The 15581-nt window shown below is 49.3% G+C and overlaps 6 protein-coding genes across 6 annotated transcripts; 4 read left to right on the forward strand and 2 right to left on the reverse strand.

Moving 5' to 3' along the window:
* Positions 1–832: 832 nt before the first annotated feature.
* On the reverse strand, positions 833–2407 carry BDZ83DRAFT_751348 (uncharacterized protein; the record flags this gene model as incomplete). The annotated part of the gene is made up of 2 exons (XM_060514040.1): positions 833–1900; positions 1982–2407. The coding sequence occupies 2 exons, from the start codon at positions 2405–2407 to the stop codon at positions 833–835; spliced, it is 1494 nt and encodes a 497-aa protein (XP_060365964.1).
* Positions 2408–2630: 223 nt separating this feature from the next.
* On the reverse strand, positions 2631–4470 carry BDZ83DRAFT_775905 (uncharacterized protein; the record flags this gene model as incomplete). Its single annotated transcript, XM_060515455.1, is given in 7 exon segments — positions 2631–3452; positions 3465–3522; positions 3535–3730; positions 3743–3776; positions 3828–3936; positions 3960–4259; positions 4287–4470. The coding sequence occupies 7 exon segments, from the start codon at positions 4468–4470 to the stop codon at positions 2747–2749; spliced, it is 1587 nt and encodes a 528-aa protein (XP_060365965.1). The 3' UTR covers positions 2631–2746.
* Positions 4471–4854: 384 nt separating this feature from the next.
* Positions 4855–6621, forward strand: BDZ83DRAFT_279506 (uncharacterized protein). Its single transcript, XM_060502122.1, has 2 exons — positions 4855–5306; positions 5404–6621. The coding sequence occupies exons 1-2, from the start codon at positions 4952–4954 to the stop codon at positions 6288–6290; spliced, it is 1242 nt and encodes a 413-aa protein (XP_060365966.1). The 5' UTR covers positions 4855–4951; the 3' UTR covers positions 6291–6621.
* Positions 6622–8034: 1413 nt separating this feature from the next.
* On the forward strand, positions 8035–9479 carry BDZ83DRAFT_650933 (uncharacterized protein; the record flags this gene model as incomplete). Its single annotated transcript, XM_060510410.1, has 6 exons — positions 8035–8038; positions 8122–8479; positions 8602–8718; positions 8796–8964; positions 9286–9387; positions 9453–9479. 6 exons carry the CDS (start codon positions 8035–8037, stop codon positions 9477–9479), a joined length of 777 nt encoding a protein of 258 aa, XP_060365967.1.
* A 2329-nt stretch (positions 9480–11808) lies between these two features.
* On the forward strand, positions 11809–12862 carry BDZ83DRAFT_618066 (uncharacterized protein). The gene is made up of 2 exons (XM_060508057.1): positions 11809–12428; positions 12504–12862. The coding sequence occupies exons 1-2, from the start codon at positions 12067–12069 to the stop codon at positions 12766–12768; spliced, it is 627 nt and encodes a 208-aa protein (XP_060365968.1). The 5' UTR covers positions 11809–12066; the 3' UTR covers positions 12769–12862.
* A 350-nt stretch (positions 12863–13212) lies between these two features.
* BDZ83DRAFT_575541 (pyridoxamine 5'-phosphate oxidase-domain-containing protein) lies at positions 13213–14118 on the forward strand (the record flags this gene model as incomplete). Its single annotated transcript, XM_060504823.1, has 3 exons — positions 13213–13698; positions 13777–14037; positions 14080–14118. The coding sequence occupies 3 exons, from the start codon at positions 13213–13215 to the stop codon at positions 14116–14118; spliced, it is 786 nt and encodes a 261-aa protein (XP_060365969.1).
* Between the last annotated feature and the right edge of the window lie 1463 nt (positions 14119–15581).

Raw genomic sequence — 15581 nt, forward strand, 5'->3', positions numbered from 1 at the left:
TGACCGGTGATCAAAGTTTGGCAGAGTCGTCTTCTATCAATGTTTTCCGAGTCCGAAAGTAGGAGCTTTCGCAGAAGACCTGAAATGTAGTAAAATTCTCGACTCAGGCACTTCCATCAGATGTGTCCAACTCCTTCACATGTCGAGTGTTTTCTTGCTTTCCTACCCCCACTGCAAGCTTCTCTTCATTTGCCGTCATCACCACGCCGAAACGTATACGTTGAGAAGCTATTTCCGTCGATAACTCTACCCCATCGTTCCATCCAGACGGAGATGCCAGAGATATATACTTCGAATCCCGGATTACCGTTGAGACATATCCCAATACCTCGGGACCACGAGCCCAATGCTTGAAAATGACTCCAACAACAGCAGACAGAAAGAGCAACGAGCTCGAGAAGAGAAAAGCTGCCGCCCAGGATTTAGAAATAGAGTACCTTAGAACCAGCTCACTGAATTGTGCAACAACGGTCTGATTGGTTTCCAGCGAGGCTTCCGCGTCACTTCTGGTGATTTGAAAGGATAACTGGCTTAGTAGCATGTAGGTATTGATGAGTTGACTTAAGCGTACTGAAACTTCCGCCTCCGTGATGTTTTCCAAGAAGCTGCGTTCCGTTGAGGACATGCCCCGGAGGGTTGGGTCCTGGATGTAGTAGAGAGATACGTCGGACTGGTAGGAGACGGTTCCCCCAACAGTAAGCGGCATTCCTCGAGAAAGGTAGTTGAAGTTTGGGGGAAATGAAAGCTGCGAGATAGCCTCGGGAGCATGCTGTTTTTGTGAAGGACGCATAGCAACTACACTACAGTTGTGCCGAGAGTCAGATGAGAGACGTCAACAGTTGACTCTTGATTCGACGTATCTCTGAGTGACTCCGTAGTAGGCTCTAATGAATCCTTCGGGAGAGTGCATGGAGCTGGCGGAAGCAGCCTGAAAGAGCAGGGTGGGTTTGCCGACCTCTATCCCGCTCTCACCCTGAAATAGAATTGGTCTCATTGCCTCGTCCGGCCGGATTACCGGGTACCTTTCCGACTCATTTCCATTTTCGTCCTTTCTGATGGCAAACCAGATAGGGTCAATAAATCTGTCAAGTGCCAGACTCCATGTTGTTGCTGTCGAGCTTGACCTGGTCGGGCTATACCCATGCCATGTTCCGTTCAGGAGCCTGGACCTGTTGGTAGCAGCGCGGTAAGTAGTGCCAAAATCTTTGAGACCTTCGTCTGATATCAAATCTTCGCGGATATCTTCTGGTGTGACACTTCTTACGATCTTGGTGAGGTTCTTGCATTCAAGGTGAATGTAGTCGGACTCTAGCGAGAAAGTTGCGTTATCTTCGTTGAGGTGCATGAGTGGAATGCCGGCTAGGGCGGAATACGGGTGCTGAGCAGTATCACTGGTGATGTTCTTCCAGTTCTCGTCTACACCGTTGAAGAAAGGTATCTTGACGTTTCCCCAAATGTCCATATTGTCATCCTTGATTTGCTGAGGAGCGGCAACGAGAGAGGTGTAAAGTGTTGCGAGTGAGCGGAACTTGGAATACGTGTAAACCACAGAGCTTCCACTCACTTCAGAGTTTCCCCAATCTGCAAGTTGGCTCCTGGCACCACTATCGAAGTATATCAGGCTCGTCGATTTCATGCTCGGCTCGAGACGAGATGTATTCATTCGAAGAAGCGATTGTGTTCCCAATGGCGAGAATGCCCACAAAAAGACTAGCATGATGCTCAAAATATTGAATGAACGGAACTGGACGAGGGTGAGTGCAGCTGCACCGACCGTCCTACTGCCGAGTAGTTGTTCGAGGGATCGTACGGTGGCGCCATTCTCGAGTTTCCACCGAGCTGCTTCGGAAACCAATCTGTCAACGACTGAGGCGAACAAGATGGGAAAGACGGTGGCAAGCTGTACAGCTGTCAGAAACTTTGACTCGATGGAAAAGATTCATCATAACTGGCAGTACGTGGGGTAAAAGGCCAGACTTACTACGTTGATCGTATTCACCCGTGTTCCGCGGTCTTTTTCGGTGATTTGAGTTCCGTCGGAACGCCAAACAATGAGACCAAATACAAGGAGACCCAGTGTTGAGAGAAGGGCGGCACAGTCGGTCAGAAATACGAAAAATTCGAACTTGCGTTTCGGACATCTGATTTGAGAGACAGGCCTCTCATCCGTGGCGACCGTTTGGGATTGGGCGAAAGTTTCCCGGCTCAAACGTGATGCTCCTGAACCGGTATCATCTGGATTGTTCGGCACGGCATCGACGGGGTCTTGGGAGTGATGCGACAGCTCATCAAGGGAAATGACGAGCGAGTCAACTGGTTGACGACGATTCGAGGATGTGGAAACTGAGCGACTGCTCAGCCGGTTGCCGAGCAAGCTCGCAGAAAGATTCTCGGGCGCTTCCGTCATCCTTTCAGGGAACGAACTCAAGACTACCATGGAGCTGTGGTGCTTTCACGAACTACCGCAAGGGCAGCAAAGAGAAGTCAAGGGATTTTAATCAAGATTCGGCAAACACAAGCTCTCAAAATAGATTCCACGGTTGCCTGCACCGATATATGCTGTTCTGGTGTGGAAGATCAGGCGGCCAATGGGAGCATGGGTTGCTGACGCGACGGTGGCAGCGAAAACACCACTATGAAATGATACGATTTGAGGTTTCCATAGCCTTACCAATTATCTACAGCTACTGCAGCCTTTTCTGTCCGTCAGCTTAATGCCAACTATCTTAGAAAACTACCAACACCTTCAATCATCGCTGACATCGAGGGTCTTGATCATATCGCTCAACTCGCACACCGCGCTCTCGTACACAGCCTGCTGCAAGCGCGGCTTCAACAAGTCGTCACCGAACCCGAAGTCACACTCGAGACACTTCCTGGTGAGGTCTCTATACTTCGGACCCAATGTAGGGACCTGTCGCGATAGCTTCCGAACGCTGAGAACGTCTTCCGGGGCCTCTAGGCTCGACCACCGGCCGATCTGAAGCAGAGTAATGCCGAGGCTCCAAAGTGTCAGGTTACGTATACCGTACTCCAACTTTGCGCGCTCAGCGGCGGTCTCTACTTCGTTAAGGCCGCCGTCGCTGCTGTCGGGCATGGCCGTCGCCTCTATCCCCTCCATGCTTTGTGGTAGGCTTGCGGCGGATGACTGGACAAAGTCGAAGCCTAGATGAAGGGTCCGAAGGCACCTGGAAAAGTCCCCGCTCATTTGAAAGAAGGAGAGGTCCCGCAGGGTGAAGTATTCTCTCAGCCACGGTGTCGAGTAAAATTTGACAACCGCGCTCACCATATCACGAGCCAGTTTGAGTTGGTCGATAATGGAAAGCGTGGTCTCGGCGGGAGTCATTAACACGTCATTCATTGACATCAGAGCTTGAGACGTGGCCATGATATGGTTGTGGCTGTCCACGGATCCCGGGTAAATCGAATGCCGGAATGGATCTTGCGATGAGCTATCAATGTACCCGAGACATTGATCGCTACAGACCCCTTCCGAGGCGAAGTTGAAGACGCTATCCAAGGCTGGACATAGACCCTTTGAGCACAAGTTGACCGATGAGCCCTGGTGATGATGAGCACCCCTCGTTGCGTCAAACTTGTCATTTTCTTTGTCGGCCTCTTCTCGTGCGTCTTCCGAAAAGCGAACCTTTCTTCGTTTCTGCCGGGGCCTTTCGTCTGGACCAGGTATACCTGACGTAGAGTTGTCGGTTTCAGCAATCCAGGTCCGTATCTGTGATCGTACTAGAATTCTAGCGAGCCTTTCCTGTGCCATAGCCCTATAGTCTCCAGCATATTACCCCGACGATAAGAGCAATACGAATGCTCACCTATCAGTAAGCTCATGGCCCATGCAGGATATAGCAACATGCATCTGAACACCGTCTTTGACCGTGGTATCCAGAAATAGTCGGACAGTATGGCGCATGCCGAGTAACTCTGTGGAAGTACTCGAGGTCGACCAAGCTTAGCAAGGGCTCCATGGAAGGCTTTCGATGCCCTCCTAACTTGACCGATATGCCCGTATTCTTGGCTTAGTTTCCCACGAAGTGGCTTCGTCGCTATGAGCTCATTCTTATTTCGCCTCAGCTCACTCCTCTGCTCTCGGATACGTCTTAGGTCGTCGATGGACGCTCGCAGATCTTGGATATGTTTCTCGAACCTGGATTCGTCCAGTGAGATTTTCACCCGTCCGCGAAGCCGGCGCACAGCGTCTTTGAGACTTTCGCCCTGGGATTGGGATGACCAGTCAGTCCTCTCTTCTATCGTTCTCTTATGTCATCTTCCACTTGCGAGTCGGCATTCTGCCGCGAGCCCATCGAAGCATCGGAAGTCGTCCTGGAAGCTTTGCGCCGCGCCAGCAATGTCTTCAATCACGCCTTGGCAGACATCATAGTCCTTGTCTAGGGCTTTTCTCATCTCTTCTTCAATCTGGTTGTTATGCCATTGTTGAGTGTTCTCATTCCCGAGCATCAATGCGATCGTCTCTTCATCTTCAACAGTTCGTCTAAGCAGCAGGTGTATCTCATTCGTAAAGAAGTTCAGTTGATGGTCAACTTGCCTTTGAATGCGTCGGACTTCTCGCGAGTAGTGACGAAACGTCTTAAACTTCTTGCGGACGACAGAGCATGCCTTCATTGCTCCGCCGACCAACGGCAGTAAGCCTAAAGTCAGAGAGAATGGATCCATTGACATAATCGCTCAGAGTTTCCAGATCATGATCCTATCGTAAGTGTGAGTTCTTTTCCCCCACCTCAAACTGCAAGAATCAGGCTGTTGGTACTAGGCATGGCATGGTAGGCGGCAAAAGGCGTTGGCTCATTGCTTGAAGCATCAGTGCAGTCCGCCTTGACGAAGCAGGCTGGCGATTTTGTTGGAACATACCTACCCCGCTCCAACCTGCCAGTCTCACATTCACTGCCTACATTCATCATTACTTCTATCAATCGAGAAGATGAGTTCTCTGAGAGATGAAGAGGCCGTTGACACAAACTATCTCATTCGATTGTTCCTTGACGCGCCAGCCGAGGAAACACCTCACGTGGGTGCTAGTCTCATTGCACGCCTGGCTGAAGGAACGATTGCTGTGTTCCAGGACATACAGAAAACTCCGATTGACGAAGTTAAAGGGAACTTTGAGACGCGATCATACCTCGTCAGTCTTGGAAGGAGCTCTGACAGACTTCGACTCTGGTCAGACGGATACGGAATCTCCAGCGGAGGCTCCGATGATCTCTTTGAGCAATCTAGTCGACTGCGCGGTGCAAGGCTTGAGGTTCTGTCTAGTGTAGAATTGACCCTTACTGAGAGTAAGTCCGAAATTTACTGACGAGACTAAAAAAAGAAAGAAGAAGAAAAGACTATTCTTAATTGCATCGAAGCTGACAATCGCTGTCAAACAATCAGGACTCGTAGCATCAACTTGGGGGGCGGGCCCCCTAGGAAAAGCGCAACTTCCAGAGAGCTTCACGACTAAGGTAGAACAGCTACGACAACTGATACAAGAGACCGAAGACATAAAAGCAAAGAGTGAACCTTCGACTGGATCATCAAGTTATTACGATGACAATATATTTCAAATCACTGCAGATCTTGAAACAGACACCAGAAGTTTGATGGACCTCGATGCCTTATTTCCTGAGCCCATTCTGGACACCGGACACATGAGGCAATCCCTTCCGTCATCTTTGCACAAATGGGAACCTCATGAACATTATTACCACATCATCAACAACAGATTTCCCAAAGCAGATGATGGTCTCATTACCAGTCTCGGAAAAGCCAATTCTGAGCGATTCTTGAGAGGGCAAGAGCAAAGGGAAAGTAGTTCTCGCGAAGTGCTGGGACCCATCCCGTTGCATCAGATCGAGAATTCAGACGCTGCCAGTTCTAAGTTCAATGATTCAGGCCTTGGATCATCTATTCCTTCATCTTATGCTGAGACAATCATATCGTATCACGGCGGTGAAGGGACCTCAATACGCTTACCATCCCTGCCCAAGTCGGCCAGCAATGGTTCAAGCTTCTTGTGTATAGCATGCGGCCTGCCAACTCTCGCACAAACCAACTCGGCATGGAAGCGGCACTTGTTCAACGACTTGAGGCCTTGGCAATGCTTAGAGCCCTCGTGTGGGCACAAGGGCATCTTCAGCACTCGTGGGGATTGGGTCTCACATCTCGCTCTCGACCATTTTGGGCCTGAATGGAAAGGAGCCGAGTGCCCACTATGCCGAAATGACACTGGTAGTGGCAAGATCACTATTCTCAAACACTTCGGGGGTCATCTTGAGTAGATTTCTCTTGCTGCTCTGCCTTCAAATCCCGATTCAGAGACAGAAAGCCAAATTTCAGGTACCAGTCAACAAGACGATACTGCTGACAGTGTAGGCGATAAGAACAATCCAACGACAGAAGATCAGAAAAGTCTTGAGGTACAACAAGCTGTCGATCTTGCTAAGAAACTATTTCGCCAAAAACCTGAGGTCTACCAGAAATGCAAAGAAGGCATGCGAACATTTTCAAAGTCTAAGTATGGGACAACGTCTTCACTTTTATTCCACGCTTGATTTTTCATTAACATTATTCGTAGCACTCCATCGTGTTTCTACGACTGGGCGGTAAAATTGGTTTTTGATGATGCCAATTTAGCCGAAGGTTATAGGTATTCTTCTTGGGTAAAGAGTAAAGCTGTTCGTGAGATTTTACACGGAGACGAGCCAAAGCTGGCCAGCAAACAAGAGCTGGCCGGTAGGCAGCATGCGGACCAATCAATCGTGGCACATTCTACCTATGTTGAGTCAGCTCAGAGACAGGAGGCTGAGACTGAGGATGTCGAAAGGTCTCAATTACATGCGGAGAGGGTATATAGTGAGCTTTTAGATGGATCGAGAGATGTAACGGTCGTGGACGTTCACTCTCGTATGGACGAGATAGCAACGGAAGCTGAGAAGGAATTTAGAAAAAGGAGGTGAGTGTGCAACTACTATTGTGAAAGTGGGGGGCATCTTTTTGATTCACATGAAAGCGAGGCACAGAGGCTAGAAACAAAATGTCAACTTGCTTTTGTACTATGGGCATTTGATAAAGACCTTGGAATGTCGTCCCTATAAACTAGATCAAAGCCGCCGGCTTTGGTGATCTGCATCTTTTCCAAGACAATGGTATTGAACCCAGCAATAATAAGGTTTAGTTCTATTTACCCCAACTTTTTGGCGCTCGACAGCGAGATCTGACTCTATGCATTAATCTGAATCTCTGGAGCCACTCTCTTGCATACGCAATCCATTGATCAATATCGCCTTCATGCGCTATGATCAGTTCGCGATGGATATTGGAAAAATTCTTTTGAGGCCTGGTTGAAGGGGCATGTTCGCTGCTTTGCTTTCTTGTTCGGAAATAGCCGGCAAAGCTGTTCTTTGCTGGGCTGGCAAGGTTGTTCATTGCAGATTGCGTACTTTGACCAACAAAGATACGTGAACAGCTTTGCTTTGGGTTGAAGACTCTTTCACTGAAAGTCCGCAGAAGCCTGTAAAAAGACGGCCAAAAGGTGCGTTTGTGTATAAAGTGCCATCGCTTACTTTTCTCATGATCATTAGGATTTCGAGACCATCGTTTTCTCAAATTGCTTAAGATGGAGACGTCGCTGGATAATGATTGGAAGCGCTGGATGGATGATATTAGCAACAAAGTCTCCAAACGCGTTGTAAACAACCTAAGGTAGGGAGAAATAGGGTTCTTGAGGTAACTGCGAAGGCAGCTCTGGAGGTAGATGCAGCAAATCCGAGTCCTATGTTACATGTTGCAAGAATACTGGTCATTGTCTTTGAACTTGCTATAAAAATGATGGAACCCGACCTCAGGACAAGTACAAATTCCCATATGGAGCTCAAAAGTCTAAACAGAAGCCTTGAAAGACTGGAGGACTGTCTAGAAGACTACAGAACCTCCAATGAGAGCTCCGACATGCATCCAGGACAGTTTAATTAGTAACAAAGGGGGAAGTTCAAGTTACTTCAAGGCATTAGGGATTCTTTCGTTATGGGTAAGTGACCAGGGTATCGACTGGCTGTCGAACAGATCTTCTATTTGGTTTGATGGGAGTTAATTATTCTACCCCCTATGTAGGACTTGCCTGTTTGAAGAAACCACGAAGTCAGCTACTGCTTAAATTCTTACTAGAGGCAGAAACTAACAGTAGCGACAGCGCGATGTGCCAGCTTATCCAGCAGGTTGAGGCCGATGGCAACGATAACTTAGTGCGTCAAGTAATCCAGAAGGCGAAGGACGTCGGCGGAATCAAGATGATGGACCAACTTCTCACGGCAGCAAAAGCTGACGACAGAGGCAGCGCTTGGGATAAGTGGTCACAGTATGACAGAGGCGGTGTCGTCGCTCATCAGATTACAGCAGGTTTGGCTCAAGACACCATTCACTTGATGGAGTTGCAGCAAAGGGGGTATTCAAATCCTGAAGCTGAAAGACGGTACTTGGCTACGCTTCGACAATGTGTTGAAAATAACGACCACTTACAGTGTTTTGCATTGCAATCTGGGGTATCCATTGCCGTACTATATATTTTCACTTGACTAACACACATTCTCACAGAAACCTTGATCGACAATTCTTACTTGCTGAATTTGAAGAAGCGATCAAGAATTCACGAAAATTACTTGCTGCCTACCGGGAGTCAACATTGCATCTCCCCATGTACGATTCCAGATGGTCAAAGGAACATTATTTGTATTTGCAGAACAAATCACAGCTATCATATCTCGAGAATATCCTAATCAATCAACCAGGATGCGCGGCGAGACCGAATTAGAGGGCGATGTCAGAAGATACCATGTCCCTCAACTCGCGCCTCTATCTCGCCCTCACTCACGTCACGACGCGAGCGGGCATCCTGAGGACCCCGCCAAAGTTCATAACCCGCCCATGAATCTCGATGCTGTCAGCATCGGAATTCAAGTTAGTTGTATATAGAACGTGAAAGTTCTTCAATAGAGTCTCGTTGAAGTATGTCACAAAAAGCGGGCCCACTCAATGTGGGCAGCATTAACCACATCCATATCTCGTGACAAAGTAATTAGAGTAAATTGAATGGAAGTTGGCAAATTGTGAAGAATCCCCCTGTGGATAGGATCAGTGAAGACTGGAGACGTATGTACGGGCGTCATTCCGCACTCGAGGGGATAGCAAAACTCTAGTCAACCTTCCTCTCTGCGGTAATCAAAAGGCCATCTAGTAGAACTTCTTCTATACCCTCACTGTTGGTATACACGTAAGCAGGTCAGACCTGTCGGTCGCGACGAGGTCAATAATTGGGTAGATCTATTGTGCGTAGTGGAAGGACGAGGATCCGTGGGCAGAGCCCGCGATCCCTCTGTGGGTGTAAGTAGGTGGAAGGGTCCGTCTGCACGGTCCCAAACTGCCTACCTACCTACCCGCCTACCTAGGCCCTTTTCTGCCCTCTGCCTGGCTAATCCAACACTCACACCATGACGCCAGTGGGATATCTTCTCGACTATCCCACCAAAGCTCACTATGCAGACACGGTGACCAGAACTTGAATTCAATTTCATTGCATGTAGGGAAATCATCGATCTGTTTTGCCAGGCTTGATAAGGTTGGTCATGTCCAGTATCTCGAACAACAAAGATATACGAACAACATTACTGTGATTCGAGAACGAACGTGGATTAAACAAAGACGTATGAAGAGCGATGATGTGAATTGACAGCTCCTCAAAAAACAGATAGACACTGCAACAAAGAAGAATAGCAAGCTTCCAAATGTATATAACCTGTTCTTCCTCGCCATCCCGATTTTCGTTAGCTCCTTGTCTTATTCTTGTCACCCTCCCGCATTACAAAAGATGGAGTCGCGCTTCATCCCCCGTACCGCGGAACTAAATGCCCGCCTACTCCTGGTCGAGGAAGCTACAGTTCAGGATGAATCTCTCGCACACATCAGTTATTTATTGAACGCAGTGAAAACGCTTATCGTCATCTTTAGACTCACCACCAAGACGTTGGCACGCGAGCTCAACGCAAAATACAACGTGAACCTCAAGCAAGAGCTATTCAGTCTAAAAGGGAGCCTTGAGAGACTCAAGAAATGCTACAATGATGATCAAGCTCCCATAGGGTGCTCCAACCGGCATTCGGAGCAGGCGCGTTTGTGGCAAGATGCAAGTTCGATATCTTGAGCGGTATTGCAAACGAGCTTATATGCTGTACGTACCAGGGTCCAGGGCCTCGATGGAATTTTGAACGGCTTTCCTTGAAAATCAATGGAAGGTCATCATCTCACCACGCGTTTAGGGCTCGACCGAACACCGGAGTCCCTTCAACAAGTTAGGCTACTACGGCAATTTCTCGAGGGGCATAGAATGGGCTTCGATTATAGCGCAATGAATGAACTTATCGAGAAAGCTAAAGCAGAAGGGGATCACGAGGCGATTCAGCTGTTACAGCAGGCAGACTTCATCTGGGGAGACAGCATACTACATGTACTGGTTCAACATGCACGCGAATCCGGATTCAACCACAATTTTTTGGCTAGAGAGTCAGATATTGCCAACGGATATTTCAATATCAGCGTCACCAACTTAGCAGCGTATAGCATCTCTCTGGAATATTTACAATCCAAACGACATCACGACAAAAAGTCTGAAGAGGGCCTCTGCCGCATGCTAGATGAGATTCGTGAGGGGAAGTATGTTGGCGTTTCTCTATCATCTGTCTCCTGCCGCTAAATATGTTTTCACTTGGCTGACACTCTTTCAGGTTCTCGTGGAAAGATGTAGAATGTCTAGGGGAACACGAGTCGGCTTTAGTGCGCAGCGCGTGGGCTGCGAGCCCGGGTTCGGTCCGTATCCTGGCCAACAACGGCTCCAAATTCATCAAGGAGTCGTCAGAGGAATCAAAGCAAATCCAGGATCGGACGTTTAAAGATATTCTTGGGAGAGTGAGCCAAATCTTCGCCGAGGTAAGGTTTGACTTATGCAAACCCGAGCTTGTGGCATCCAGTGCTTAGTGGACCCGATCAATAGAGTATTGAGATATCTACATGTATGATTCAAAGAAACCAGTCGTCTACTGTTTCCAAGGGCCAAGCAGTCAGACGCCATCTTCATCTAATCGCGTTTGAGGCCTTACAATATCCCAACTCTTTCCAACATGTGACGAAGTCTTGTATTAGGCGGCGAGACCAATTTACCTATAATGTAGATAGCAATGCCATGAGAATACACGATTGCAATCATTAGAGCCAGATTTCTCCGTCAATTCTTCTAATCAGCCTACGAGAGGGCCATTTACTCTTTGAGCCTCTGTCGCGCCCTCACCGACGTCATGACGCCAGCGAGGTATCTCCCCGACAACCCCGCCAAAGCTCGTAATCCAGCTACCAGTCAGACTGCTATCGGAGCGTCTGGGTTGATGACACATAGGAGAGCATCGCTGGTAACCGCCGGGGCTAGCAAGATTGACCATGACAGGTGATGTATTCAACAAAGACATGAACATCGTTATTGTGATCTGGAAATTCATGGACCAAGGGTATCCAGACTCGTTAACAAAGAATAGCGAACAGTAAACCTCTATATATGTATATAATCTGCTCTTGCTCGCCACTATCATGTTCGTCAGCTCTGCCTGATTCTCTTCACCTTCTCACAACACCAAAAATGGAGCTGTTTGACACTATTGATACCATTATCGAACTCAACAACGAGCACTCGTATCTGGAAACGGAAGTCCAGAAGACGTCTCTTGACCCAGAAACGTATCTATTGAACTTGACGAATGCGGCGATCGTCGCCTTTGGTGTCGCCATGGGGACGCTGGCAGACGACCTAGAGGAAAGCACAGAGTTGGGGCCGGAGTTTACCAGTCTGATGAGGAGCTTCGAGAGACTTGAAAAGTGTCAAGGAGGGTACACCATTCACGATGAGAACTCCGGAAACAGGTCCAACGCGCGTCCGCAGCCGAAGAGGCTGTGGCAAGAACAGAAGTACAGAGCTTTGAGACAAATTTTCGTAGCTGTCATGTCGAGTAAGTGATCAGAATGTCGATGAACCATTGGATAGATGTCCATTTGAAGGAAACCAATCATCCTTCCTCTTCAATAGGGCTATTGGCTCCGGTGGCCTGGACAGATATATCACTTCCCGCGCTCCAAAGGTCTCGTCAAAGTATCGAGATGTTGGCAACCAAAGGAGATAGTGGGTTGCATCAACTTATCCGGGACTTCCCTTTGACGGAGCCTCCTCCGCCTCGCGAAGACAGCATCAGCTACATCACAGAAACATTAGTATCATACACTATGTATCTGATGGAGTTGCAGCACGCAGGATATTCCAACCGCGAGGCTGAAGCAAGTTACTTGCGGATACATCATGAGTCATTCGTAGACGATGCAAAGGTGGAGTAAGTTTATGTTTTCGCGTCACCTGTCTACTTTTGCCGCGAATATTCTAAGTTAACTATCTCTGTTTCTTCTAGGCCCGCGAAGAAAGAGTCGTTAACGCGTCAAATTATGGAAGCGTACAAGGCGTCAGAGAAACTGAGGGACGCGTTGGAGGAGGTTAAACTGTACCCCCAGCGCATTCAGGCGTTTTCCACAATGGAGGAAATCAGATCAAGTAATTCTTCGAGGGAAGCCTACCTTAAGACACTCTTGAGCTTAGCTCCGAGTCAAGATGGCAATGCCACGAACACAGCATGTCCGTCGACTTGCGCCTCTTCCACGGCCTCATCCGCGTCATGACGACAGCGGGGTATCTCCCGACGACCCCGCCAAATCTCGCACGTCAACAGCGAATCTCACTTTCGCCTCCTTCAAACATAATTTTCAGTGAAAAAATCTATCATTATGCATCAGCATAGTATCATTAAATAGCTTCAATAAACTAAATATCCTTACATTTGATTCTGCTGTGAAGGCCGGCGCGACTCACCATGTGGTCCAATGATGAATCATAGACCAAAAAAACCACCTAACCTCAAAAAACCTCACACGACATTCCTCACCTCTCATCTTCACTCATAAAACAAACCTACCTCAATCCACATCCATCACTCTCCGCCTCCATTCATCGCCATCGACAAATCCATGACCATCCGAACCCTCTCAACCCGCCGCATATCCCAACTAACCCACCACCTCCAATCCTCACCTTCACCTTCACTCTTACCCAGCTCACCGCGCAACATGTCCTCCTCCCCATCAACAGCAAAAGCCTCACCAGGCCCAGCGCCCTGGCGCGCCCCCTTCCTCAAAAACGTAACCGACATGGCCTCACCAGAATTCAATCTCGCAACAATCCACTCCTCATCCTCTTCCTCTGCCTCATCCTCCCTCACCCCGCGCCTCCGCACCGTAATCTTCCGCGGCCTCTGGGCCTCCCTCCTAGTAAACCCAAAAAACACAGCAGACCTCAACCCGCCCCTCTACGAATCCGACCTCTTGACTCTAACAACCGACGCCCGCATGGCAAAAGTGCCCGACTTCCTGACGTCCGACGGGGGAAAAGACGACACTAAAAAGTCAGGCGGCGGCGGGCCCGTAGAGGCCTGCTTCTGGACCGACGCAAAAGTCCAATGGCGCATCCGCGGCGAAGCCTTCCTCCTCGGCCCGGACATCGACGGCAGCAACACAGCAGCGCTCCGCGAGCACCTTCTCGCACGTATGCGTAACGTGACTCCAGCAGACGCCAAACGCCGCCGTGAAGAAGACATCCCATCCGGCAAAACCGTGATCGGCTCCCCGGAAAAGGACTGGTCCTTTGCCCGCGAAGTCACCGCGCACTTTGGAAACTTATCTCCCATGATGCGCGGCACATTCAAAAACCCGGTGCCGGGAACATCCCGCGCCGCGAACCCGCCCTCGGACACGCTGAAGCTGGGGCAAAAGGTCGAGGACCTAGACGACAAGGTCGCGAGGGAGAATTTCCGGGTCGTGGTGATTGTGCCGACAGAGGTGGACCAGACGGACTTGAGCGCCTCGGAGGACCCGAGACGGTATCTGTACCGATTTGTCGGGGCCGAGGCCGAGGGGAAGGCGGAGGATGGTGCGGAGAGGGTGAACGGGTGGGAGAAGATTGAGTTGTGGCCGTAGATGGGAGGTCTCGGTGACCATGATTGGAATAGATCCTCTGCTACCTTACGCAGGGTGAAATCAAGACATCACTGGCTATAGATTTTGCGTTCCAACAGAAAGGCGCCGCAACCACATCCAAGAACATCATCATTCTGAGCCCATTTCATGTACGCCTTCACATCATGATCGTACAACTGTCTGCGCCTCAAAACGTGGAAGATGCGCCAACGAAGCGCTAGCCCCAAGCAGCAGACCGAAAGACCAAACCCCAAGTTTCCCTACCTACCGAAAACCCTCTCAAAACTTGGTCAGACTCGTCACAAAAACTGCAGATGGCTGACTACGAAGTACTAGCAGGTACCATGTTGTATGTCGCATATTGAAGGGGAATAAAAAGTCAAGCTACCAGGCCGAGCCGTGCCGTGCTTACACCCCCTCTTCAGAGGTTGGTTCACCGGTCGATCAAAAGAAAAACAGAAATCGGACACATCATCCACAATGCGACTCCTCGCCCGAAGCAGGCCTTGTTCCTTTTGCTGGCGCTGTTGGAACAGGGGTGAGAGAGTCTGAAAGAGTGTTCCAACACCCAAGTCTCCGTAAGTAAGCTGGGCAAGGAGTGGTACTCAGCGGGCCCCAATGACCAGCTCCCTTTTTAGGAAAATGGTACGTCCGATGGGATCTGCATGACTGCGCGGGTTGGGAGATGTTCTCACGCATGTGAGAGGAAGGAGAGAAAGAAAAGTTCCCCATGAAGTCCGAGTTGGCGAATTGGGACCCATGCGGATACGGCCTTGTTATTGTAACGTATTGTGACCTGTAACTTGTCGAGGCCTGTTGGTCAAATAGTTGGCTGCCGGCGTATGGAGTAACCATCACCACCTTACCATATGCATGCATGTTTCCACGATAAAGGCGCTGCTGGACGCGCGGGCTTGCGTGATCGCGATGCGGCGCGTACGTACCAAGTTGTGGTAACAAGTTTCCGAATCATGGATGAGTAAGGATGCCGAACGACGCGGGCACTGCTACTTCCCGTCCGCGTCGCAAGCTTAGGTTCAATTTTAGTTTTGGTCTTTAATCTTCGTCAACGCGGCCTCTGGAAGGTCGGATACGGTCGGGTCGGTACTTTGTATCCACAGTAATTCTGACCCGGTGGGAGAGAGGAGAAACTTGAGAGGGAGAAAAAGGGTAAATTGAGTGAGGAAGAGCAATATCGACAAAGAATCGTCTCGAAGACGGCTGCTCATGGATAGCCCTGCCACGAACCACATGGCACTTCCGATCAGAACGGCCAAGCTCGCACTCCAATCTTTTGCAAGTCAGCCGATCCTAGGCAAGCTTCAGAGGACGGAGGAGCGACTTTACGGGGTTGAAACGAGATGATGAACACTCACTGACGGTTGACCACGTCTCTTATTCCCCCATCCACGGTTCACCAAGCTTGTTCCGTTGCTCGTTGCTACTGTAACGAAATCGACGGG

This window comes from Colletotrichum acutatum (genome assembly GCF_030867785.1).
Source record: "Colletotrichum acutatum strain CBS 112980 chromosome Unknown BDZ83scaffold_37, whole genome shotgun sequence".
Classification (NCBI taxonomy): Eukaryota; Fungi; Ascomycota; class Sordariomycetes; order Glomerellales; family Glomerellaceae; genus Colletotrichum; species Colletotrichum acutatum.

Bases quoted from the DNA above. Each gene is read 5' to 3' on its own strand.
- BDZ83DRAFT_279506 (XM_060502122.1), top strand. From the start codon at position 4,952: ATGAGTTCTCTGAGAGATGAAGAGGCCGTTGACACAAACTATCTCATT. The intron at 5,307-5,403 runs GTAAGTCCGAAA...TCAAACAATCAG, and splicing joins AGAATTGACCCTTACTGAGA to GACTCGTAGCATCAACTTGG.
- BDZ83DRAFT_618066 (XM_060508057.1), top strand. From the start codon at position 12,067: ATGTCGATGAACCATTGGATAGATGTCCATTTGAAGGAAACCAATCAT. The intron at 12,429-12,503 runs GTAAGTTTATGT...TGTTTCTTCTAG, and splicing joins GTAGACGATGCAAAGGTGGA to GCCCGCGAAGAAAGAGTCGT.